The following is a 27096-nucleotide window of genomic DNA, read 5'->3' as shown; positions in this document are numbered from 1 at the left end:
AACAATCCATGGAGTATGTTAAGAGACTCGAGTAGCAATGTATTATTCTGCACTGTAGTTAAAAGTGCTACTGAACACATAAAGCAGTTTAAAAAAATAGTCAGGAAATCTGACAGTCCCCAGACTTTGCTTCCACTTACAGTGCTCGATCAAAAAGTAACTGAGCAACAGTATTCCCTGTACCTGCTGCTGCTACACCACATGAGGTCCTGTTGTCCTCACCAAAGACCCGTGCTATGATGGTTTGCTGTTGTTATTTTTGCAAAATCAAACAAAACCCAGAAGAGTCTATTAAATGGTTTGCCAAAGCAGACAAAAAAGACTCTGCTGAAAACCACACTGCAATAAAGAGGTGCACTGTAAAAATATAGTACAAAGGCTGATATAGTGCAACAGAATTTAAATTATGGGGATCCTTTGTGTCAGGTTACTGTGTGGCCATTGCTCCTGGATGTGTTCTTTCTCCCCATCCAGCTTGGGATCATTTGGGATCATCATGTGAGGACTTGGGATATTTCCCAGATTTCCAGTTATTTCATAATCTTTTGGGGGGTTTGGCTTGTAGTGAGTGTTACCTCTGATCTGGCTGTAAACAAACAGCCCTTGATTTGTTCAGTATGAATGTACAGACTGTTAGCACAGCCAGTCTTAAATTCAGTGCTCCTGGGGCACGTGAGCCTTGGACATGGCATGTTTAATGCCGTACAGCGTGTGCTGTGGGTGACCCTGCAGACAGGAAGTTCTCTGTCTTTGAAACTGGCCCCAGTGACAGTAATCAAGATCATTACCAATGATTAAAGACAGGGAACTGCTGGAGAGGGTACAGCAAAGGGCTATGAAGATGATGAGGGGACTAGAACATCCTCTTACAAGGAAAGGCTGAGGGACTTGGGTCTTTTTAGTCTGGAGAAGAGAAGACTGAGGACGGGATCTGATCAATGTTTATAAATACTTAAAGGGAGGGTGTCAGGAGGATGGGGCCAGTCTTTTTTCAGTGGTGCCCAGGGACAGGACAAGAGGTAACGGGAACAAACTTGAACATAAGTTCCACCTAAACATGAGGAGGAACTTCTTTACTTTGAGGGTGGCAGAGCACTGAAATAGGCTGCCCAGAGAGGTGGTGGAGTCTCCATCTCTGGAGATATTCAAAACCCACCTGGGCACGTTCCTGTGCAACCTGCTCTGGGTGGACCTGCTCTAGCAGGGAGGTTGGACTAGATGATCTCCAGAGGTCCCCTCCAACGCCATATAATTCTGTGGTTCTATGATTCTGTAATCGTAGCCACAGCAAGAGCTGAGTTATGCCCACTGGAGTGACAGGCAGCCTATCGCTTCAGCATACTCTGTCAGCTCCAGACACTGCTTGCACTGGATTAAATCTCTCTTCAGATTGGGAAGAGACCACCATAAACTGGAGTGCTTCTCTGTGCATGTGCCAGGCAGCCTGCATTAGCAGTCCTCTTGGTTTCATACTTTCATTCTGTACATTCAGTGGATAAGGTGTGACCATAATGATTTGACTAAAGGGTCATTAGGAGAAAAGAGAATAATATAATATAATATAATATATAAAATAAAATACACAGAGCTTACTTTCTCATGTTGCCTTCTCTTAGTTTGCAGTGGAACTGTGACTCTGCGTGCAGTGCACGTACTGCCCTCTGTGCTGTCAAACACTAGAATTCAAGAGGTGGAGACTGCTGTGTGACCAGTAACACACACAGCTTGCTGACTTCCCTGCGCTCTTCTGCTGTGTCTCTGCAAGGAACGAGGAAGAGGGAGGGTTGTACAAGACACAGATGGCAAAGTGGGAAAAGCATGAGGAAAATAGGAGTGCATGAAATATACCTGGACCCAACAAGACACTTGGATAGTCTCCAAATCTTTTGCATCCATCAGCTTGTATAACTTCTCCTCCACCTTTTCAGATGTGTCCGGCTCACCCTGCTCCGTGTTGCTGCCATCAAGTTCTGGCTTCTCCTGCAACGTGAATGGGAAGCGCTGGTGCAGCTGTAGGTAAAGAGAAGCCCAAGTCATATAGGGAATGGCCTGACATGGTTCAGTGGTAACTTGGCTGGACTTGATGATCTTAAAGGTCTCTTCCAACCAAGATGGTTCTATGATTCTATGAAAATTGGTTCACAACTGAGAAGCTGCACGTTTCAATCTCAACTTTTTCCTGAGAGATGAAATCATGCATGGGTTGACTGATGGAGAAGAGGGGGAGCCGTTCAGTGCCACATGCACAGGCAGAGGCTCAGCTACCACCTTTCCTCAGAGGAAGACATTTCTATGGTGTGATGGGGCTTGGTAAGGTGAAATCGTGCCTCGCTCATCAGAGTGGTACCTCCCCATCACCACTTTTTCCCTCAGGGGACCTGAAGGGGCCCACAAAATTGGTGCTACATAATGGGCTCCCTGTGGCAGAGGGTTTAGGGTCTGTTTCCCTCGTGCATGGCCTTCTCTTGGTGTTTTGCTGATGGAAGCAAACTAAGGTAGAGGGTAGCTACCCGCTGAATACTGTCATTTCATCCCTGTCCTGATCCGTAGAGCTGAGAAGAAACCATCTCTAAGGGTCTCCACCTTTCAGAAGCTGCAGCTGGCAGGAAGGCAGACAACTGAAAGCCACAGGAACTTGTTCAAATCAAGAAAAACAAGAGTCAACCGGGAAGTCCAGGCCCTGATGTAACTCACAGTGTTAACCGACTGCAACTGCCGTGTCTTGCTTCAGCTCGTGTCCAGGACCTAAGGGCTGGTTTCTTTTACGGCGCTGATGTATTCCTTCGCATTTCCATATGTTTGCTGTATTCCAGCAGCTGTCCCAGCAAATCCCAGCACGCCTGTTGCTGTACAAATGTAGAACAGCTTCCAGCAGACAGAAGGCACGGTAGGTAGGAAAGCAAACGGAGGCAGAGAAAGGAGAGGCAGCCCACCACCAGCTGGGTGGCAGGTCTGGATGAAGCCAAACCAGTCTGGGCTTCCTCCCACGTCACCTTCCAACGCTGCTTCTGCCCAGGAAGGGCTATGGGCTCTCCTTGCCCTTACTTATAGACCTTAGAGCTGCCTTCCAGTAGCTAAAGGGGGTTACAGGAGAGATGGGGAGGGACTCTATCAGGGAGTGGAGCCATAGGATGAGGGGTAATGGTTATAAACTGAAAGAGGGGAGATATAGATTAGATCTCAGGGAGAAATTCTTTAGTGTGAGGGTGGTGAGACACTGGAACAGGTTTCCCAGAGAAGCTGTGGCTGCCCCATCCCTGGAAGTGTTCAAGGCCAGGCTGGATGGGGCTTTGAGCAACCTGGTCTAATGGAGGTATCCCTGCCCGTGGCAGGGGGGTTGGAACTCAATGATCTTTAAGGTCCTTTCGAACCCAAAGAATTCTATGATTCTTCTGGGGCGGGAAAGGACAGCATTAAGGCATGGTTCAGCTTGTGATGGAGGGTGTGAAGCAGGGTGTCAAGGTGGCCAACTGGCACGTTTGCCCAGGCGAATCGCTCCCAGGGCTGCCTGATATCTGTGTAGTCCAAGACAGCTTCCTCCTCCACCTGAATCTTCCCACATGCTGTCACCCCCTCCTGCTGTTAGACTGGCACTGCTAGACCATGATGCTCACCACATGTCGATTTAGGCTCCAGGCTGCTCTATAGTCCACTGGCTGAGCAAGGGCCCTATCTCCAGGTGGAGATTTCTGCAGCGCACTGAGGAAATAAAGACATTTGGTGGCCCAGACATGTTGAGAAGGACGCAGTTGTCACTCGGCCGGTGTTATTTCTCACACCAAAGCAGTCTGCAACTCAGCTGTAATGATCAAAATTGAACAGTTGTGGACAAAAGAGGAAAAAAGATTGGGCCATAACCAGAAATGCCTAAAAAAGCATCATTTTTTTCTACTGGAAATTTTCATGCGCAAATTTCCATAGTTAATGGCATCAAATGAAAACGCTTTGCAGATGCATAATAGAGCAAGGCTCAGTGACTCTGAGAACAGCAGATGGCTTATATACATCTGAGGAGTTTTTTAATATTAAAAAATAAATGAAGATTGGAGAGGAGTGTCAGTCACGCATCTTGTTGGATGTGTAATCAGGCAGATGAGACATTCCAAATTTTAATTGCCTCTATTTTTTTAGTACTCCAGTCTAATTTTAAATTGCATAAATGAAACTCTTTAATTTTTTTTGTATGGTTTGAAGTCTTGGTATCTGGACTATAATTTATCAATAAGTTATACAGGACACAGAGAACCAGACAACTACCAAAAATCCTGCTACTTGTGAAAGTATGAGATCATGTTTCTTTTTAATTACTTCTCATATAATTAATCATCCATCTGTCTGGATTATATTCTTCAATATTATAGTCGTGAGTTTAAAAACATGCCATGAATTCATGGCAATCTTAGCATTAGATAAGCTGTGCAAAAAAAGGAATAAAAATGATGTGTGGTAGTGATTTAGAGGCTGCAGCAAAGTCCATGGGAAAAATGTCAGTTTACCCCTTCATTTCCCAGACAGGATCATCTGCCTCGTAACTAAACACCGAGTAGGACAATCAAGTTCTGTTCTAAAGACAGTTGTGGGGGTTTTTTACAGGATTTTGTTTTCTTCTCACAGTAAACCCTAGCCCTAATGGCACGGTATAAACATGCTCCCACTCCTCAACCTGGGGACAACTGATCCCAGGAGAGATCTGCCTTGTGTCACCCACCGCCCCAAATAGGCTAATGTCTGGGAATTCAAAATACACACTGGTTTTGTTAGCAATGCCACCGCATGGATGAGCATTCACCTCCAGCGGAGCGCACGGCATGCTTATCGTGGTCACTACCATCCTTCTTGGACCAGGCAACCCTAGGGCAGCAGTAAGAAAGCACATCTGCTGCTGGGAGGGAAAGCCATGGAGCAGAGGACGGGGCTGATGTCAACTCTGCAAGCCTGGCCCTTCACTTCTTTATACAACATGGGGGTATGGACAGAAAACTGAAAAGGTGAGCAGGAGAGGAAGCACTGCTACCCTGTCAAGGGCCCAAGCAGCAGAAGAGAAAAATATCCCATTTATTTGGATAACAAGATACAATTTCTAAATAGAAATAATTTCATTGTGCTACATAGGTATTAATTTTATCTCGTATGAAGAATCATAGAATGGTTTGGGTTGGAAGGAACCTTAAAGATCATTGAGTTCCAACCCCCTGCCATGGGCAGGGACACCTCCCACTGGAGCAGGTTGCTCAAAGCCCCATCCAGCCTGGCCTTGAACACCTCCAGGGATGGAGCATCCACAGCTTCTCTGGGCAACCTGTTCTACTGTCTCACCAGCCTCACAGGAAAGAATTTCTTCCTAAGATCTAACCTGAATGTCCCCTCTTTCAGTTTAAAACCATTCCCCCTCATCCTATCGCTCCATTCCCTCATAAAGATTCCCTCCCCATCTCTCCTGGAGCCCCTTTAGGGACTGGCAGGGGCTCCGAGGTCTCCCTGGAGCCTTCCCTTCTCCAGGCTGAACAACCCCAACTCTCTCAGCCTGTCTTCATAGGAGAGGTGCTCCAGCCCTCAGAGCATCAAGAATGAAGACAGAACCCTATTTGGCACCTTATGACCTTTCTGAGTATCACGTGAAGTCCTTCGTGAACGCTACAAACAGGTGGCATGCTTTGTGCACACACACAAATACAAGCCTCGGGCCTGCTCTGCTTTTAGGAAAGTGAAACTCTCCTACATTGCTTAAGTGTGAGTGAGACGTGACAGACCAGGTGTGATTGGTGAAACCCTGACTTGTCAAACCTCATCTGCCACATGACTTGCATTCTTCCCGCAGGCAGTGCTGCAGCCTGACTGCCACAGAGAGCCAAGCCACAAAAGGAGACATCACTGGGTTTAACACCCAGTGTGTTAAACACCCCTGGTGTGACCCTCGCCACCTACACTGAGCCTTTGCAGGAACGGTTGTCAAAAAGGTAGTTTATTATAAAATAGCCTGGACTCCGCTATCAAAATTCTCAAGTGAGGAATTCGAGGAAATGAAAGATGCCCAGAAATCCCTGCTGTTCGAAATAGATGTTATTGCCTGGTTTGGTGTTCCCCACACTGATGTGATGGGAATCAGCTTCTCTTAAAATAAAATTTATGTACGAAGATACATTCGCATTTGTACCAGAACCTTTTCCTGCTCGCTGCCACTAAGGTGTGGCTAAAAGCCATGCTATATCCACAGCGCAAGTTTCACTTCTCTTCCGGTTAAAACAATTGGAAGTGAGTCCAGATTCGGTCATTTCATGTGTCTCAGATTCCATGGGTGTGGAAAATAAAGTGGAAACTGCTGACTGATTCTGAACGGCTTTCTTAGGAAAGGAAATACAACTAAGGCAGGGAAAGAGCATTGACAGTTAAGAATAAAGTTATGGAACAGTAACTAAGCTCCCTAAGGAGCTGCAAAGTAGCATGGGCTGCAGGAGCCAAAGTAGGAAAACTACAAGGATGTGTTCAAACTCATCCTCGGGAGGGGTGAGAAACCTGAAGGAAAGCTCAGAGCTTAGGGACGAAGGGTGAACCAGCTTCTGTTTCTAGTAAGAGGAAAATAATGTTGTTTTCAGCTCAGTAGCACAAAGAACAAACAAAACTGTTGTGGGTGGAACTCCAGAGACAAAAGATTTACTGGTACTCTTGGCTGAAAGGGTGGACTGAGATGCTTCTTGCAAATACTAGTGAGAAACAATCAGCACAAATTCCTCAAATTAAGGCAAAATCAGGGAATAAGGTTCTTCAGGTTTCTCTCTTTTCCTCTGGAAGTACAAGACATGCTTAGATCTGCTTTGAGAGGCTGCAAGTGGCCTCTATCAAACTCCATCAGTAGTCCAATGGTATAAATGCTAGTGATTAATTTGGAAGCCCAAAAGGATTGCAAGGACTAACTCCATCCAGGGGGAGAATCGGAATGTTTCCGTTCTGCCGGGGACTCTTTGGAAAAATCTCAGAAATCATCTGTAAACTCTTCATTGTACTTTGTTTCTCCTCTGTAACGCTAATACTAACATTATTATTAATAAAATGTAACAACAGTATTAACAATTCATAATTAATGTAATAATAATAATAAAAACAACAATAATGGAGTAATTGGTCACAATAATACATCGTGTTGTCTTTTGAAAAAGCAGGCCCCGAGGAGTCAGCCTGGTGTGAGAGCTGCTGAGTAAATCCCAGTGAAGCACAGGTATGTGAAGTTTTAATTTCCTGCTCTGAAGCTGAACTCAGAAGGTGATTACAACCCGTTGATACCGGTGCCTCAAGGTCACAGAGAGAAACTAATTTCCTAATGTGCTCCTAGCTAGAAAATTTGCTATTTTAGGCTTTCTGGTTTTGCTGATCTACTCTTCAGGAAAATGGTAAGAAATTACACATGTATAAAATCAGCTCTTGGACTTGTGTAACTGCACACAGAGAAACACCTTCCAGACCAGATCATACACGGAAGCTTGGGAGGTACGTAGCCCCAGGCTAATAGGACTCAACCCAATTGCTTTGATGATGGGAAGCAAAAGTTGCTAGAATTTACTCCCTTCAGCCTTTTCTTTTGTTGGCTTTTCGCTTTTCATTTAGAGAAAGCTTGGTTGTGAGGGATGTTTGTTCGCTGCATTTCTGAGAATCACAAAGAAGAGAACTCAAGGGGTTTTTTTTGCTTAAGTTTGAAGCAAATGCCTTGTTCAAATGGTCCTTCAAATAGTGATATCTATTTTTAGATGGTTTGGACTTTCTGGATGAAAGGAAACTTCTGGCTATATAGGAACTCATAGAGAAAGTTGGCTCTTAAAACATACTGCTTACGTTACGAAACAAATATTAACATTATGAGGAAGTGATGAAAGCTGGAATGGTATCCTGGTCGACAGGTGGCCCTGGGCAGGATATTCCTTGCTATTTGCCCTATAAATAAGCCCTGGATTAGGAAAAAGGCCTGCCCTGGGGAAAGACACAAGGCTAACGAGAGAAGGTAATCAATCACCTCACAGTATCTGTCAATCTGTCTTCCATGTAAGTACTCAAACCAAAATAATTTGGACAGGCAATTAGAAACTTTAATGGGACTTGAAGGCTAGCCAACTCCCAGAGCTTTTCTGACATCACCACCACCGCCTACAGTGAACCCCACAGAAGAAGAAAACCAACAACCCCAGCTAAAAATAAAATAAAATCTGCAATGTCTCTCCCCTCAGGACTCCTGCCTCATTAGGACAATGCAGGGATAATGCACAACTGGGAAACTAGTCATTATTGTTCTTCCTGGTTGTTCAAACTGTCCCTATACTTTGCTGTTCCAAAAAAAAAGAGCCTCCGTTCCCCAACAGGCTGCTAACTTCTATGGAAATCTGCCCCAAAGCGCAGCGCGGTCCAGCTTTCAATATCCTTTTACTGAATGGCACCCACAGCAGTGAATAAGGTGGCACTGGTGAGGAGATGAAAAAATGTTGAAAATTAGCCTTCAAATAAGCTTGTCAGCATTGAGGTGGGAACAGGGTCGTGGTCTGCTCAGATACTAATCTCTACTTTGGACCCACTACCTTGCTAGGGAATTTCACAGAGCTGGTCAGCCCCAAAGCGGTGGGGCTTGGGGTGCGTTTTTTCGGGCATTTTTTTTCCCCAAAAAGTCAGGTTGTGGGTTAGGCTCTCCCTCTTTAACTCAGTACTTAACTCGGGATGTTTCTTCCTTCCCTGAAGGAATTCAAACTGGTCTTTCCCGCCTCCCAGGCAAAGGTTTTCTGAGCTCAGGTTCTCAGTTGTTCCCACCTAAGCTGTCCTGTTTTGCATGAGCGAGTTTCATATTTACAGAAAAAAGAACCAAGACACAATCTGTAGCTACAGGGGAGGAACAACCACATGAAAATAGGCTGTCATTCCAGTCGCCTCCAGCTAATGTTCAAATGTTTTAAATATTCACCGGAATCAAAATTTAATGCCAGCTGAATTAATTTTATGATCATGTACTCTCCATTTCTCTCCTGCAATTCTGCCAATCTGGCCAGTTATGCCAATAAGATTCCAGTTTTATTCTGTCTTCTTCTTCCCCAACATCCCAAATACGCTGGTACATAAGTAAATACCACAGTACAGTAAACATCTTATTCAACATGTTGCTTTAAACTTTCTGGACACCACACTCGATTGCAAAACTGGATAAAATACTGGTTCTTGTGGGCCATCTAGTGGTAAAAACAGAATAGTACAAAGAGAAAACCATTTCAAATTTTTCCTTCTGAAAGATGTTTTAGTATAATCTGCAAGACACACGGGCTTACCTTGCTGATCAGTGGATGTTTTCCCCCACACAGCAGGAAGCAAGATGATCAGGCTCATAAGTCATACGCTGAATACGCCGAGGGTACAGTCACAGGCTCCTCCTCTTCTCCCTCCAGCATTAATCCTAAAAACTGTTACAAGTTCTGTCTGAACAATCAAAAACCATATTGTAAATCACTTAGAGCAGAGAGGAGGTCTACTGAAACTTCTTGAAAACAGATTTTTTAAACCCTCTATTGGGCAAGTGATGTTACAGAATCACAGAATCACATGGGGTTGGAAGGGACCTCTGGAGATCATTTAGTCCAACCCCCTGCCAAAGCAGGTTCACCCAGAGCAGCTTGCACAGGAACTTGTCCAGGTGGGCTTTGAATGTCTCCAGAGAAGGGGACTCCATCACCTTCCCTGGGCAGCCTATTCCAGGGCTCTGCTACCCTCAAAGTGAAGAAGTTCCTCCTCATGTTTAGGTTGAACTTCTTATATTCAAGTTTGTGGATTCAAGGTTCCTAGAGTTTGCTTCTGACTAGAGGAGAACTTGATGGAACACATCAGGTATTCTAAGGAACAGGCAGAAGTTCTCATTTCACTGAACACTGCAGATAGCAGTTGCTTTGCTTGCAGCTCTCGCAGTCCTGAGGGCACCCACTGGCTCTGCAACCCCTTCCCACCTTCGCAGGGGTTTGGCTGCTCTGACACTGTGCCTGGGATGAGCCTGCTGTGACAGGACCACATGAGAACGAGCTGGGGGCAGCCTTGAAAGCTTCTGCCCCTTGGTTCAGCAGCTGCATTAAGCTCAGGCTCTGAGAGTGGGGTTCCTGCCTGAGCTGTGCCGTAGGTATGTCTGTGCTGGGCCACGGACCTCACTCACCCTGACCTGACTTCTTGACATGACCACACGAAGTGGACACAGATTAGAGTTGCCTCCTGATTTGTGACTGTCACAGATGGAAATAAAAAGACAATGACTATTAACGCTCCATCCATGGTATCTAAAAGGGAAAAAAACCACACATCTGCTTGAATAAAGGTTTATTTCATGTATCATAGAAAAATCATTGGTGCCATCAAACAAGGCTTTACAAGATAAAGAATATAAAGGCAAGACACATACAAATTCATAATACAATCACTGCTCTCTCATTGTATTACACACAATATTCCTTACAGTTGCACACTTAGGAACTAATTACTACCCTTTGCAGTTAGCAGACATTTCACTTGCAAGGTTGATCCCTGTTTTTAAAGCTAAATACTGCCATCCTTTACTTAGGCAAGTTCTTGGGGCTATTCCAAAGAACTCAGTGTGAATAAGTAGAAGACGACTTGGTTTGTAACTATCTCAGCTACTACACTTATAAGCAACTGTAGAGCATAATCCTCTCTTTACTCTTGGTTCCACTCAGCTAATACAGTTAATATAATAAAGTCCCCCATATTAAAAAAAGAGTTCCATTTACTGAATTTAGCTGATCTGACAAATGTAGAAGTAATCTGAAATATCACGTCTTTACGCTTGTCATTACCTGGTAGTGTCTTTCTGGTAGTCACAGTTAAGGTTTCCTTATAGTTTTTTAACTAATGCATTTCACATTCTCTTAGGCAGTTGTTTCATGATAAAGAACAAGTTAGAGAGTCCTTTACTTGAAAAACCTGAGAAACGTACCAGCTTTATTCAGATATGGTACTTGAGCATATAAAGTACTACAAAACAGAGCTGAGGTACAAAGCTGAATTCTTCATAAACTCCAAATCCCCACTGATGTTCAGAGAGTTTGGAAGCTGTGCAATAGAGGAGAGTTGTATTTGATTGTCTCATCTCAGTTCCTTTTTGGACATCACACAAAACCACTGAGCAAAATTTTCACTAAATGTGCAGTAAAGCAAAGACAAAAAAAAAAGAAAAAAGGTATCACAGTGTATTGAATGCAACTGCTGTTATCACATTATGTCAACATCAACAGGTTTCTCATATACATTCATCTGCTGTTTGATTTCTAGCTGCATTAAAATATCCAACAAGACAGAAAGAAACTACTGTCTTTACTAAGGTAATGCCAAACTACCTCTGGACTCAAAGTGAGAATTCTACCAGTAGCTACAGGAAAAGCCAGATTATGTAAAGGAAACAGTAAGGTCTACATTCTTTTAAATAGAAAACAATGGGCGTCTGCATCTCATATCTGTCTGCTGACTCCAGTTCTCTTAGACAAATTCCTGGAGGACATATAAAACTGAATTTGAAAAGAACAGAAAGTGGAATCAGCACTTAACTGTGCCCTCCAAACTTACTTATTTTACCTGATATTTGCAATGCCCAGTTTACACTGCATACTCGTATTTATGTAGACGTCACAAGACATAAGCACTCCAAACAACGTTTAGTGTATATGAGAAACTGCTTCACAAATGGATATAAATGTGCTTTTTAGGTAAAAATGTCTCTTTGCTCTCATACCTCCTTACTACATTGGTCATTTTTTCAAATGACCAAATAGTCCCTGTCAAGAACTTGGGTACATACACATATTTTCCACAAACCCAAGATCAGAAATCTCATTTGTTAAATCATTTGAAAAGGATAAGATTTTACTAAGCAATGTACTGAAGCCTCTAGCGCTATCAGAGTCCACAACATTTTACAAGGTCTCTCTCACATTTTAAAACATATAAATACAGTGTTTTTCCTTGTAATAACCTGGTTACTTCCCAGTTTATAAGCATAATCAAGACCTCTTCCCTGGAAGAAAAATTTTTTTTTTCCTGTAGCTTGCCTGTTATGTGATACACAACAATTATTAAGTTATTGAATGTAAATTTTTATATTAATGGTCCAACAGCACAGAAGAAACACAGGATAAATCATTGTAAAGGAAGAGAACTGTTCTGGCTTTCTGTCACGTGCAGATTAAATTATGCAATGCTGGCAAATAATTCCATTTATAAATAGCAGCACTGCACCTTTGACACGACGCTCAATCAAAAAAATAGATTTGCTGAAACGAAGAAAATGTTCCTGTATAAATTGGAGTATAATTATAAATCAATTCTTTTGTTTCCTCATCTTCACTGGGGAAACGGTGCAGGCTCTTCCGGGCTGTAAAACATTATAAAAGTACAGATCACTTCACTGTTACCCTCTTTGACAGTATCTTTCTCAGCGAAGTAAGTTATTCTGTGTAGCATAACAGCAAATAGAATTACAGTAACTACTATCTGAAGAACGGTGAAGATACATCTTCAGAAAGCTGGTTACAGCAGTATTTTATTACGGGGGTGTTACGTCCAATTTCTCACAGGGGAGGGAGAAATTTTATTACTAATTTAAAGCCAATACTGTAAAAAAATATTTATCCATGAAATATTGGCAGTACCTACCAGAGATACCAGTACTTGTAACACTAAATGAAACGCATCAGAGTATCAGCCTACTGAAAGCTGCAGTGTTAGCCTGGACTGTGCTGGTGAGGGCAACAAAACCTGAATCCTCGTCTGGTTTATCATGTTGACAACTCTCCACAAAATTAACAATGGATGGATATGAAAATGATATTTCACTAGAATGGTTTAGTTATTAAGTGGCCATAGATAAGTATACTTTTGGCAGCTGAAAGCAGTTTACATTTTTCACCCTGTGGTTTATTTGCAAAGTTAAGGAAGACACTGTGCCTTACATTAGCTAAAAGCATCAATTACTCTTTGCAACGTAATGATATGAAGTACTCAGTAGGAGCAGCTGTACACAGATTGGAGAGGTAATGGAGAATAACTCATGACTTGCTATATGAGATGGGGGGTAGACACATACAGCTGCCTGACACAAGTTTGTTTTACTACCATTGAAGGTCCAAAAGCAACTTTTTTGTGTGTCACACGCAGTGTGTGTCTCAACAGGACTTACAAGCAGAGCAGGCACTTATTTTGTCACATTTACTTGGATAATGGCCTGTGCAACCTTGCTTCTGCCAGTAATACAGTGTGCAGACAGATACAGAATGTGGCAAAAAAACCCTAGAAAACATGCTGCATTCTAGTATTAGAAAAAAACCAGACTCATACTACACTTTCTCCTATTTTCCCCTTTATTTTTGTCTTAGTCTCTCGTAAGTACCCTATCAAAATCCCTAAAGTACAGGAAACTTATGGATACTGACAAAGAATTTGATGTGATTTTGCTACCTTTTCACAAACGGGAGTAGGACTACATTACGCAAAAGAGCCTTGAACTTGTACGAAGCACAACTTTTACTTCTACACCCTCACTGACCAGGTCAGCACAAATTGTATTTCTTTAAATCACTGTCTGCTTTCTCCCATTAGGTGACTCTCTTGATTAGAGATGAAATCTAGAGACCAAACTCAGTTAGGTTATTGATTATGTTCTTCATAGTCCCAATCGATCTTGTAAGACAATTTCAGAAATAGTCAATTTAAAATATGAAAATGATATTTCAGCAGAATGGTTTAGTAAGTATAAATAAAGGAATGAAGTGAGCTGGATCCCTTCCAACACTCTTGTATTTATATCCTGCTTATTTATAGCCAATAGACCAGAAGTGTCATAAATTATCAAAATTTTACACATTAAGTCACTTCCAGCTTCTTAGGGTATAAACAAACAAATTAGAAGCTCTGTAAAATTCAAAAACTTCTTGTGCTGTCTATAGTATACAACTGTTGGGCACTATATTGCACCCCTTTGATACATCCACATACTGCCCAACCAGTATTTATAATCTTGGTGCAGATATTTTGCAAACAAAACTGAGAATACACTGACTGTAACTCAGTTTGGAACTGAAGAAACACCTGGAATTATGAATGGCGTATTTTTTTTGTTTAATTGTCTTTGTGTAAGGGAGGCTAAAAATGTTACAGTGATCATTCAAAATGGTAGAAAGTCACAGCACAAACAAGACTTTTGAGCCAGCTTACTGAAAAGAGTTTGTGGAATGCCTGGCCTTTTGCTGTCACTTTTACTAAGCCATTCTATTTCTAGTATCCCTTGGTTTTTTATAATCCTACAAAGTTCACAGAGTAATCTTCTCAGAAAGCAGTAAGAGGTACTGAACTTTGACAAGTGAAAAAGAGCTCTGTCTTCTTCAAAGATTTTCACTAACCTTTCACTCTAAAAACTGACATTTATAGATAATAAACTTTTTTACCTTCATTAATGAAGAAGTCAGCTATATAATAGGCTGCTTTTACAGCTGATGGAGAATGTGGAATGGCAGGCGAATTCTTCCACTCAAAAGGGTTTTTCTCTGGATGCCACTGGACACCATAAATCGGGTATTCATAAGCTGCAACAAACACAAAGCACATAAACAAGGTCTACGCTTTAAGAATTATATGCTTAGTCTTACTGCAAAAGAAACTCAAAGGATAAGCTATAAAAATACTTCACTCATCAACAGTTTCACAGAATCTTAAACAGCAAGTTGAAACTCTGTTAAAAGTCACAGCAGAACTGAAGGAAAAAAAATGGGTATCATAAAAGAAGGGCTGCATTCCATGCAAGAAGATTTTTGTCCATCGCTTTTATTTGGTTATTCATTTCAGAATTAATATTTCTATATTAAAAAATAATGTTACAAATGTATCGATCGCAAAACTTCCTATCTACAGCCAACATCACTCAACCTAAAATACTCAGAGCCACAAGGAGTAGTCCTGGCAGTTCCATGGGTCAGATCCAAGCCTTAGGATCTTCCTGAAAGTCCAGTCAATCCAGGGGCAGCTCCCATCTGCTCTGTGCCAGGCCTGACACGCGCAAGGGGAAGCCAGTCCTTAACTCTCTTACAGCAGCTGATGACTGCTCCATGATAAACCGCTTGCAGGCACGGGAGATGTCTGTCATTAGCCTAATCAGGTTTTCTGATCAAACTGCTGTTCCTCTGTTCTGGAGGACAGCCAGTTTGCCGTACGGAAGAATCCCATGGGCCGAAAGCCGGGCCTTACTGCAGAACTGTTAGTAGTGCACTGATTGAGATAAACCACTCCCTAAAGAGCTAACTTGTTTCCTGAGCTGAGCAAGCCTGGCGCAAAACACACACAAGGCAAGATAAGTAACGCAAAAGGCTTTTGGAGGAGGGCAATTACCAGCGTTGCTGCTGAAGTAATGAGGTATGTCGCTGCTACCTCAGTACTCGGAATTATTCTTTCCGTAAACAGCAAGTGGATACAGAGCATCACAAGAATGGAAGCGTAAGCAGACAGAAAGCAAGGTGCAACAGAGACACATCGCACCACAGAGGGATTAAAGGGCTACAGGACGAGCACTGTGCAGTTCACACCACAGCACTCAAATATTCCTACCATGCTAAAGCGTAACAGCATATCTGGAAGGGGAACAAGTGGGTGAGGGGAGTCATTAATTAGGCTCTCAGATATGTACTCAAAAGACAAAATGCAAACAGAGTGCGTTCCTCACAGCCAGAGCACCGGCAGGGCTGATGCTCACCCTGCTATTCTGACAGCAAGCTCACGGTACAAATTACATCAATGTCAAAACACCTCAAAAGAACTGGTTTGTTACAGTCACAGTTTACAAAGGAAATTCATTTCCCTACCTTCCATGGTAGATATAAACTCCACTTCACCATCCGTGTTAGTGGTCAGAACGTTATAGAAATTACGAAGTTTTTCATTCTTGGTGAAATTCTGTGTCAAGGAGGGGAGAAAAAAAAGGTGTGTTATTTGCTCATTTATTTCTAGTTTTAACAGAGCAAATGCGTTTGAGAAAATAAAATGATCAAATACCTCCATGGAGAGGCTCCACATATGAAAGTTTGATGTCAACGGCTCAGTAGCAAATGCATGTAATACATCACCAGGGAAATTCTTGAATAATCTACTGTTTTTTGCAGCTATTACAAAGAAAAATGAAAAAAGGATATTGTCCTTTACCCAAGTTGCTAACAGATGGACTAATAACTGAACAGGAGACAAATTTAATACAATACTGTATTAAAGTAAACTTTTTTCTGTAGTATAACTTTATGATTTTAGAATAGGCTGCAAGGAAAAAAAATCAGTGAAATGACAGGTTTCCAATATACTATTACCACTGTCTTCCAGTCTTGACCCAGAGAGGAGCCAACTTTGCTACTTAAGTTCTCACTAAAATAAGCATCATTCTTTACCACTCATTTCAATGACCTTTCCATTCACAAGGAGTACAAATGACAGAATTCGTGAATGCTCCATGGTCCACAGATGGATTACTCAGAAATTAAATTATAAAGTACCAACAAAGGCCACATTTTACCAATGTTGCTGAATGGCACAACTCTATCTTATGGGATCTCTCTGATTTCAACCCTGTACAAGCGGGACAGCGATGCTAATATTCATTATTAGGAAAGATGCAATTTGAAAAATTTAAAATTACCTGCTCTTCGACTTTGATAGGTTTTGGACCCATGAATTTTGTTCAACTTGGTAACAAAAAGGGATGTAAACCCACATTATTTCTGTAGGTCCAAATTATCAACTGACTCAAGGAGCCACAACTATGTTTTTGCTGACTGCTGTTAGTTTCATGTGGCTCGTGCTCACATCTCTGCTTTAAAGTGACAGAGTTGCACTGACTTTATAAAAAAAAAAGTCATGGCAACTTAGTAAGAAAGAATTTAACACAGTATCATCAAAAACCTCCCAAATATTCTTCCCTGCATATTTATCACAAACAAAACACAATACCCCTCAGCAAAACTCAGACATGAGACGTAATGGATTTTTCACCTGAGGTAAAGTTCAGAGGGAGTGCAAAACCATCTGTCTTGGTGTTAACAAGTAAAACTTCGCCGCTTGTGAGATACGTAAGCTCTTCGTGTCCAAGACATGTTCCCCATACCGGGAAATAATCTCCTTTTTCGTTTGCCTTCAAAATAAAAAGCAACAACATAAACTAAAGATTTACAGAAAGAAGACTGAAGAGAACTTCCTACTCTTTTTGCTTTCTCTCGTGTAGATGAGAAGCAAAACTACTACAGCAGTACAAATTGCCACCAGAGGAATTGTAACAGTTCAATTACAGCTGAAATAACCACAGACTCCCTTAGTTTTTCTCCTACAATATGATGGTTAGGGGATATACACATGCCTATTAAAGCAGTAAACTCACCCTAATGTTGATATTAATTTGATTGTTCTGTTCTATGAATAAGTAATGTCGAGAGCAGCCTAAACAGAAACCACAAAATGACAACGTTTCTATAAAAATGGCAATCGTAAGAAGGGACACAAATCAATCTGTCACCATTTTGAAAGCCTATTCATTACAATTCACACTTTTATTTGAAGCGTGTTATGGTCCCATAGCAAGGGCCCTTTACAATGTCTGTACGCCTGTGCCCACCTATCTGTATTAAGAAAACATAAATCCTGTTACTAGCATGGCTACGGTCTTAAGTGACATACTTGTATGCTTGTTTAACTAGCAAGTTTGGACCTATGTTCCAGAAAGATAAATGTTGAGTTTAAACAACATAAAAAAGTGATAATCATTTTCAAAAGAATAAAAATTGGCAGGTAAGTGCAAAAACGAGAGAAGAAAGCAAAAAGGAGAAAAGGAAAGCAAAAAGAACCACCAGCTACTTGTCACTTAACAAAGCACAGTGCATGCACACAGTAGAAATTTGCATTTTTGCATGGTTTATTCCTGCTAGTAAGCGTATGTTAGAGGCTGGAATGTTTCAGAACTTGTTTTTGTGAAATCTGAGCAGCCTTTCTTAACTTGTTTCTAAACATAAAGTTATGCACACAACCGCACCCCACGCCCAGCCCCCGAAGAGCCGCTGCCCAAAAGTCATTTTTGAGAAAGCTGAAATTACAGGCTTGGAATAAAAATGTTACCCTACTGCATTACTGTGAAATGGTAATAAAAGGCAATATAACCACTTCTTCTTGGATGAAAACATGGAAGATTTGCAGAAAGAAGGCTAATAGTACTGCATAGCCTTTATGACCACCCATCACACATGGCTAGAGACACAGGACTTGCAACTCCACTGTCCTTCTTGTATACCACTAATGGCAAAAAACCTACAGTTTAAGTACAATTTTAAGTACAATTACAACTAAACTGTAAACTTTTTGTGCCCCCACCTTTTTTTTTTTTTTAAAATAAACATTAGCTTGGAGGCTAAGCGTATATTGAACAACAGTCAAGACATTACATTATAAAAACTAATTTAAAAGCTCAAAAACAGTATTTCAATGTAGGTTTCTATGTAGCTAATAAAATTCTATTGACTTGGATTGGGATTAGCTTTTCATTTTTCCATTGATGTTAAAGCAGAGCCAGACCAAGCTATTTCCCATTGTGAACATTTGAAAATGAAGAGGAGTTCTCACACTCTTTAAAAACAAAACCATAAAATTCAGTCAGTTCTGTATCTGCTAATATAATCTTGACTATTGTAGCTCACTTTATATTAGTAAAACTGCCAATATTTTATAGTGCTGATTAGGTCTCAAAAGATGAAAAGCAAAATACACAACCATCACAAACAACAGAAACAACTCCAGCTTATTAGTAGGGGTTACCTATGATGAACCCAAAAGTATTTTCTGCCTTTCACTCACCTGAAGTCCACATACTACCTAAGAAACCTGTCTCTCCGATCATAAAATTATGACATAAGCAATTCAGCTGATCATTGTGAAATGTCAACAGAATTTCGCAGTAGTTCTGCAAACCACAAGAAACCCTCGTCCCGACACCAAATAGCAAGACACAGTTAGCAGTTTCCAAGAGACAAATGAGATTAATTGTCTTACATAAAAGTGAGAGAGTTGTTTGCAAGATTCAGGTCGAAGGCACAGACTTAACAATACCACGAATAAAGACAAAGACCGACAAAAGAATTACGACATTGGTGCTGTGGGGATTGAAGAGTAGGGAAGTTAATTACTGAATTGCAGCAGCTGACTGGTCCTGTGAATGCCACTGCCTGCGCCTTCCCTGCCTGCTGGTGGAAAGTCGGCAGCAAGGGCAGAAGAGGAATTCCTCACTGCCAACGAGCGCTTCTACCATGGTAACACAGAATCATACAATGGTTCGGGTGGGAAAGGACCTTAAAGATCGTAAAATCTTTAAGGTTTAACAGTTTAAGCACTACTCGTGACTGGCTCTAGAATTGGGCAAAGTTTGTCAAAGTAGGACTTCTGTGACAATTTTAATCAACATTAGCTGAAAATAAAATAAATCAGTAGAAAGGAAAAAAAGAAAGAAAATATACATTTTTATTCAACCTGAATACAGAAGATCTTTACCAAATCTTAAGGATTGTATATAAAGCTCAGTGAATCTCCACTCCTTTCCACAATGCAAGTTTTACTTCAAAATGTGATGATTACTATCTGAAAAAAAAACTACCTCTCTTGCTCTAAGAAAATGAAATCTTCAATAAGGATTCAGAGCCTTCCGGGTGTTCTTGGCAAGAAATAGCTTTCCCAGAAATTCAATCTTTTCTTAATAAAGCTAACGATCATATAAATATTACAAAATAATTAATATAACCTTTCAAGTATTCTTCCCACCTTTTTTCATGTTATAAATTAAGCTAGTGTTTATATTTATAGTTACCAATGCAAAGAAATAGGTAAAATGGTATAACATACTAATTTAGATCCCTTACCTGCACCTGCAAAGATACATTTAAATCTCTTACAGATAAATGAGAATTAAACATGTTTCACTAGCTGTAACATATTTGAAGGGAGGCCTAAATGTCATATTATCGTGAATTGGTTTATTTGAGAGTCTCTGTCTGCAATTCCTTCTGAGTCTAAACTTTAGTCATGAGACTTCTACAAATGATCACATTTACATTATCTCAACATTTAATGGTAATGGACACTCTGGGCTTTTGGAAGGAATTATTCTTACTTTATTGCAAGTTCCACACAGCCACAAAGCTGTAGGTACAATGAATAAATGATACTGTTCTCACCCTGAAGAACTTGGGAGTTTAAGACCACGACACAACATAGAACAGGAGAGGGTGTCAGAAGCCTGAATCTTAAGATAGGAAATGATTCTTTATGCAGAAGCCAGCAATCAGCTACTTATTATCTGGCTCACAGTTAACACACTGAATGCCAATGGAAAACTACGAAAATATGAACCTCCCTGTCATTTTGATCTCTGAACAGTGACAATAACAAGAACAGACTGTTCCTTAGTAATTACCTCTAATGCCTTGTGGTAAAATATCTTAGCAACCCTGGAATATTCTGAAGTCTTAAGATCCACACCACCTCCTGGAAAAAGTACCCTGAAAGGCAACATCCAAGAATCTGATTAGCAACGGTGATCAAAGTGAAACCTGGACAATGTGCACAGAGAAAGGTGTGACAGTGGTTTTAAGGGTAGGATCCAGGTCTAGATTAAGACATCTACATTTCAGAAATCTATAGACAGGAATCTAAGCTTCCTTTATGGACAGCAGGGATCTAGTCAGGAAAGTCACTGGAGACTCGAAGAGGTTTTCTAGAGCAGACACCCACCTGGTCAGTAGGTTGAAAAGCCCTGGAGGCTCCATTGGCTGTACTGATTAGAACTCCATTAATTGAGTTTAGACAGCTATCACACACACAGACAGCGAAGTTTAGGTGTCTTAGTTTTTAACTGAATCATATCCTAAATCTTAGCCACCTTCTACTGAAGAATGGTCACTATCACAAAGTAGTTACTGAGCCTAGTGCAACGTAAGGAAGGGGACAGTAAACAGAAAATACACAAAACATACATATTTCAGCTGGTATACAAAAGGGTCTGTCAAATCCTGCCCTGACTCTTAGTTGGCTCTCACTATCACTTTAAAATCCCGGCCCCAATCTTAATTCATCCTGTTCCATTTCAGTAAAGACGAATTGTGGCCCTGGCAGAGTGACCTTCTTATTGCAGACAACACATATCAAAAAGTTCCTATTAAAAAGGAAAAAAAGTATGTTTGGCTGTAACCTTTGGTCTCACACGATCAATACAGCTGAAGAAGAAAAAGCAACCTCAGAGACAATTTCAAAGAATTAGTGCTCAATTTTTATCCACCCCCCCCCCAAAACAAAACAAAACAAAAAAATATCAGCAATGGCAATTCTCTGTGTAGCTCTCCAAACCCAAACACCACAACACAGAGTCTAGCAGAGATTTCACATGTACAGGCGATGACATGGAAAGTAACCACGTCCCATCAGAGACAGTAACGTGAAATAAAGGAGCTCTCTTCTGGCTGTAACTGGAATGGTACCCGCAAAACCAAACGTATGAGCGCTCCTTAACCCACTGCAGCAGAACCCCAACTAGATTTACTCAACCCACATCCCTCAGTTGCTGATTTTTTACCAAAACAGCTGAAGGATTTACTCTGCATTTCTGTGCTCTGGAAATGGCAACCTGTATCAGTGAGATACTAACAAGCAGCTGGAAACAACTAACACCTCAAATGATCCCAAGCATTTGCAGAGCATGTGTGCGTTTAAACCCTCGCAATTAGGTTTATTTTAAGGTGACTGATGCACAGGATCACACAAAAGCCACCAATTATTTAGTGGAAAAGTAGAGCAGTATTCACAAAAATATAAATCTCTCCAGTGCCAATATAGAAAATGAATGTAACTGAAGGTATTTTCAAAACAGGCCAGATTATAGAATTCTAAAGAGATCTAGTTAGACAAATAAGGCAATCCTTACGTGGAAGTGGGAGAAAATTCACTTCACCTGTTCCTTTTGTTCAACCCCCAAAATGGCCAAGATTAATTAGGAAAAACAATTGTCAATTTTGCTAATGCAAAAAGGAAATAACCCATTAAGTAGCAATGATAATGGCTTGACATTGTCATAAGCAGATTGAAATGCAGCTACCCATATTCCAGTATCTCTGATTAGAGCTGATGATGTTCACTGCGAATTTCAAAGGCTATCTCAGGAGTACATTGCTGTATTCATAAAATTCTGTCTCCACTATAGTAAATTCCATGATTTTAAGAAGGTGGTGTTCAATGATAAATAATTTCCAACTGCAAAGAACCTGGAGCCAAGCTCTTACAACATGAAAGATCAATATATCTCTTTCTTATTCTAAGTTTCCACAGAATGAAAAGTCCTTCCTCCAGAGATTTCACTTCTTGTTTACACACAGATACACGGTGACAGCCATTAGCTGGCAGGGCAACAAGAGGAAATACAAACCATCCTTAATCACCTATGTAGCACAAACCCAGCTGCCAGTGACTGCAAAGACAGAAGGATAAGAGAACTAGATCTACTTGCCTAACACCCTCTTCTGCTTTGAGGTAGAAAGAAATGACCCCATTGGTCTTCTGGCACCCAAAGAGAGGCTGGCAGCCATGAGAAAGGGATGAAATAATTCATTTTGCCTCCAACATGAGAAGCCACATAAAGCGTCACCATCTTATCCCTGCCTATACCTCAAGACTGTAGAGACTCATGTCTTAAGAGAACAGGGAGTGCTGAAGAGGACAACACTCTCCCCAGACAGCCACAGGTCTAAATCTGCAAGCTCTACATACACCTGTTGATTAACATTCTAGTATATGCATAAGCTTAACAAAAATATTCATGGTTTAAGATGTTCATCTTGTGACTACAAGTAGCGCCATCACATGCTATGGCTCACACACCATCAAGCCTGTGAAGCACACCATCAGCTGATCTACCTCTTCTAAAGTGCACTTGCAGCGCAAGGCAAACATAAAAGGTTTTGACTTTGCTTAGTTCACAATTAAAATGCCTTAAATTAGATCACATTATCCCACATTTAAAATGTAGGAAGAACACATGTGTGGACAGTTGCCACATGTCAGCTGAAAAGTTAAAAAGGCCACAGCCACAGAATCCCAAGAGGCAAGACGGGCCATTCAAGTAGCAAGAGAGAAAGCACGGAAAGAGAAAGGGGTAGAAGAGATGGGAAATCAGAAACTTTTATGAAAGAGGAGAAATGGAGAAGGCTGGAACAGGGAAGAAAGGGTAGGAATAGTGATGAAACTCACAGCAAATATCAAAATTAAGGTGATCACTCAAATGAGGAAGAGGAAACATTTAACAAAGAGGAAGCGGGCTATTTCATTTGTAAAACTGTTAACCGCTGTAATGCCACTTCTGTGTGCCTGAAGACAAGCACAGGAGAATGCCGAGATGAGCCTTGGCACTGTTGCGGATTATCTGACACGTGCTCCTCCAGAAAGAAAAGGCAGCAGACACACATGGGATGAAATAGTGCTCTCTGTCTTAGAGCATATTTACGTGTCCGCAGTGCTCAGCACAACCTCTCAGAGAGTAGAAAGATGGTGTACTCGGTAATACGACAGAGCTCAAAACTATCATGTCTTTCAACAGAAAATCAGTGCTGAAAACTTACCCATTAATAGAGTGGAATATTTTATCATACTCTTCATCTGTAAGATTTAACCTGAAACACCAAGAAAATAGTTAGGGAACACATATGAAATATACATATTTAACCACAAAAATATCATCCTTATTGAACAGAAACACAGAAAATGTGTAGAAAGCGTGCTTTAAATGGAGTAAAATAGACCCAAATCAAATGAAACATTTCACTCAAAACAGCTCAGTAGAGACTGAGAATCCACAAGACTGCAGCTAGAAGCCTATCTGGAGCAGTTCAGGATTAGGTACTCTGAGACCCCTCTGCAGACACTCGTTAAATTTAACATTTACGTGAGTAGCGTGATTATTATTTCCTGCGGACCGGCAACTCCGGTTCCCAGTTGACTCCAAGAAGGGCAGAGCTGCAAACAGGGTCACACCCATTCTTCCAAAAAGATCCACTCGAGAGGTGGAAAGATGAAAAAGACCTCGGCACCAGCAAAACATCAGCAAATAAGTATGATGGCCACACGTATGCAGAACTGATACACTGGTCGTGTTCAAAGCATCCAGCTTTGCTGCATTTAACTTAGTTGCCAGAATTGGAAGCCTTCATTCATCTATGAAGCTTCTGGTCAGCAACCATTCTGAAAGCTCCACCAGCTACGTGAGGAACACTGGCTTCTAATTCAGGCACTTACCTGGTGCCCTTGCTGGACTGCGTAGATACATCCTATTGCGATTTTCTGCAGTGGCATTAGTATAATTTTTAACTTCTGACAATTATCATTTTAACATCTGACTTCAGCACATTTGCTATTTTATAAACAACTGTTGGCTATGAAGCATTGTCAGTTGTGTTCCTTACTCTGCTACTTTTTACCCAACAACCAAAATACAACACCACATGGAGTCTTTGAGGAGCTCTAAACACCCAGAAAAGCAGCACAACTGCTTCCTGTGCCTCTAAGATCAAACCTTTATTACCCACTTGTAAGGATATAAAAAATCTACCTTATTGGCACAACTCGGGCACCGGCGGATTCCAAAAACTTCACATACGAAGCTGCAATGTAAGAACTTCCAAATCTGTGGAACTTGTCAAAGTGACATTCCTGTGACAATACCCCTGGAGGGTCCAAGAGAGAAAGTCAGCGCTATACAAAGAGCAAACGCTACGCACCCAAACAAAAATTAAACTCCCATTTCCTACATGCCGAGTTACAGTGTTACATTTACTGCCTGACAGAATTACAAACAATTAAGAGAACGGGGCATCAATTCCGATGCCTGGTCACAAGGTACCGAATAAACACATGCTATCAACTGTGTTGGCTCGATTTTCCCTGCTTTAACGGCCTAAGTAAATACAGCGTAACACCGTTTATAAAAGCTTTAACCAACTCTACACTGCAGGAGCCCTTTGATTCCACACAGAAGCCGGCAAAGTTTCACGTCGGAGCCGCTCCCTCCCTCAGGACAGCAAAGGCGGGGTGCGAGGCCGCCCTGGGCCGGCCGGTAACCTCCGGGGAGCGGGCCGCCGGCAGCTGAGGGACCGCCACCCTCCGGCCCCCACCGCCCCTTACCGATAATGGGTCTGTCGTTGCGCTCCGCCGGGTGGCTCCGGAGGGACGCTGCGACGGCGCCGCGGAGCAGTAGGAGGAGGATGGCGGCGGCCGGGAGAGGAGGAAGCCCTGCGAGGCGCCCCATGGCCACGTCGCCCGCCGCCCGTCAGCACGGACCGCTCCCCTCAGCGAGCGCCTCACCGCCCCCGGCAAGGCCCGCCCGGCGCCGCGGGGCACGCTGGGAAATGTAGTTCCGAGGCGCCACGGCCTATGTTAGGAGATGGCGGCCCTACCCCTCAGGGCCCGGCTGACCGCCCCCCGCAGAGGAACTGACAGACGAGGCCGGTTCAGCTTCAAGTTTTTATTAATATAATGATGTTAATACGTACAAAATTAAAAAAAAAAAAATTGTGCATTACATTGTGCTTACAGTCAGTAGTAAATTATATTTGCAACTTGTTTTTTTTAGAGGCACTCCCGATACTCTTAAAAGAATAATGCACTTAAAGATTTTTACTTTTTTTTGTTTGTTTTATTGACTCTGTCCCTCACAGGCGCCGTACTACCACTATTCGTACCAATACTTCTGCAATTCATTATGAAAATGTCATCATTATCTCGTGTCCTTATTATTAGCAGCAGCAGCAATTGTCCCTTGCATCGAGTTCCCGCCTTCTCTATAACATGTAAACATTAAAAAACATAATCACCAGTTCATGAAAAAAAATAACTGCACTCAGGGCTCTAACTGTTGTCTTATGCAAACACCTTACCATTTAATAACAGACTCCGGATATTTCTGAAGACATTTAGGACTTTATATTCATAGAGCTGGTGTAGTCAAAATGAAGATTTTTTTTTTTTTTTAAAAAAAACAGCTAAATTTCGTCCATGTGCTTATAGATCTGCAATCAAATGAAGTCCCTGATACATAAAACAACAATGATTAGAGATTGCTTTCATAGGAAAAGTCTGAATTTTCCTCTTCACTGAAACACAGTTCATTCCTTTACGCAGTTCACATTCGAGGATTAAAAGTGAAGAGGCATAAAATTAAGACAATAGCTTGAGTTCTCCAGTTCATAAATGATTTGGAAGTTGAGTTACACACTTGAAGAATTGCCAGATGCCTGACTACTTAGCCTATTTTCTTATAAAGAAGAATTAGCACTTCACTGAACTCCTCTATTTAAGGAGCTTTTATATCACAAAATAGTTCAATCTGAGAAAAAGACAGATGTATAAAATATATGAATATCTGAAAATGTATCTGAAAATATGTTTCTTTAAATTTAGGCTCCATATCAAAGATATCCTGAAAGAGAAGAATGAAAAATGGAACTTGAAGAAATGAGGGAATCTGAAGAAAAAAAAAAAAATAAATTAAAAAGTCCTTGTAGGTTTTGAAAGAATTTTGTACCTGGCATTGGCCTTACCACAGCAGAAGGAACTACAGCCAACAAGTACTCTGTGGACCTGTCATAGATGTTCCTCTTGCTAATAAAGAAGACCTTTCAGTGGCTTTTGCATTAATGCAGTATTAATGATAATCTAAAAGAAGACATTTCTGATGTAATAGACAGTCTCATTTCTCCCCGCTAAGCATAAATTACTATAACATCCCAATGTCCTAAAGATTTTGAAGTTAGCATTTCTAGCTACCTGAGAAATGAAGTATTTGTTACAGGTTCATTTATATGAAGATTCATATGGAATGCTTAACTCCGCAATGCTTATGCAAAGACCCCCTGGCTTATTATAAAACAGAGTTAAAAACTGGGTAGATGAACTCTAGCAGTTGGTGCAACTAACAGAGCTTTTAACAAAAAGCTGAGTGAAAAGTAAAATAAAGTTTTAGATTATAGTCTAGAATAGAGA

At 41.3% G+C, this 27096-nt stretch overlaps 1 protein-coding gene across 1 annotated transcript; it reads right to left on the bottom strand.

Moving 5' to 3' along the window:
* Window positions 1-10309: 10309 nt before the first annotated feature.
* GGH (gamma-glutamyl hydrolase) lies at window positions 10310-25405 on the bottom strand. Its single transcript, XM_074146671.1, has 9 exons — window positions 25240-25405; window positions 24668-24782; window positions 23682-23732; window positions 20492-20576; window positions 17038-17176; window positions 16054-16160; window positions 15864-15954; window positions 14457-14594; window positions 10310-12388 (listed from the first exon to the last, which is right to left on the bottom strand). Exons 1-9 carry the CDS (start codon window positions 25361-25363, stop codon window positions 12267-12269), a joined length of 972 nt encoding a protein of 323 aa, XP_074002772.1. The 5' UTR covers window positions 25364-25405; the 3' UTR covers window positions 10310-12266.
* Between the last annotated feature and the right edge of the window lie 1691 nt (window positions 25406-27096).

Source organism: Numenius arquata, chromosome 4 (genome assembly GCF_964106895.1).
Source record: "Numenius arquata chromosome 4, bNumArq3.hap1.1, whole genome shotgun sequence".
Classification (NCBI taxonomy): Eukaryota; Metazoa; Chordata; class Aves; order Charadriiformes; family Scolopacidae; genus Numenius; species Numenius arquata.
This window is presented reverse-complemented; position numbering and strand designations above follow the sequence as displayed.

Excerpts from the sequence above, each read along its gene's own strand:
- GGH (XM_074146671.1), bottom strand. The coding sequence starts at position 25,363 with ATGGGGCGCCTCGCAGGGCTTCCTCCTCTCCCGGCCGCCGCCATCCTC. Across the intron at positions 20,577-23,681 it reads ATATTCCACTCTATTAATGG|GGTACTTTTTCCAGGAGGTG; the intron begins GTAAGTTTTCAG and ends GTTGCCTTTCAG. Across the intron at positions 15,955-16,053 it reads TGTGGAGCCTCTCCATGGAG|AATTTCACCAAGAATGAAAA; the intron begins GTATTTGATCAT and ends TCCTTGACACAG.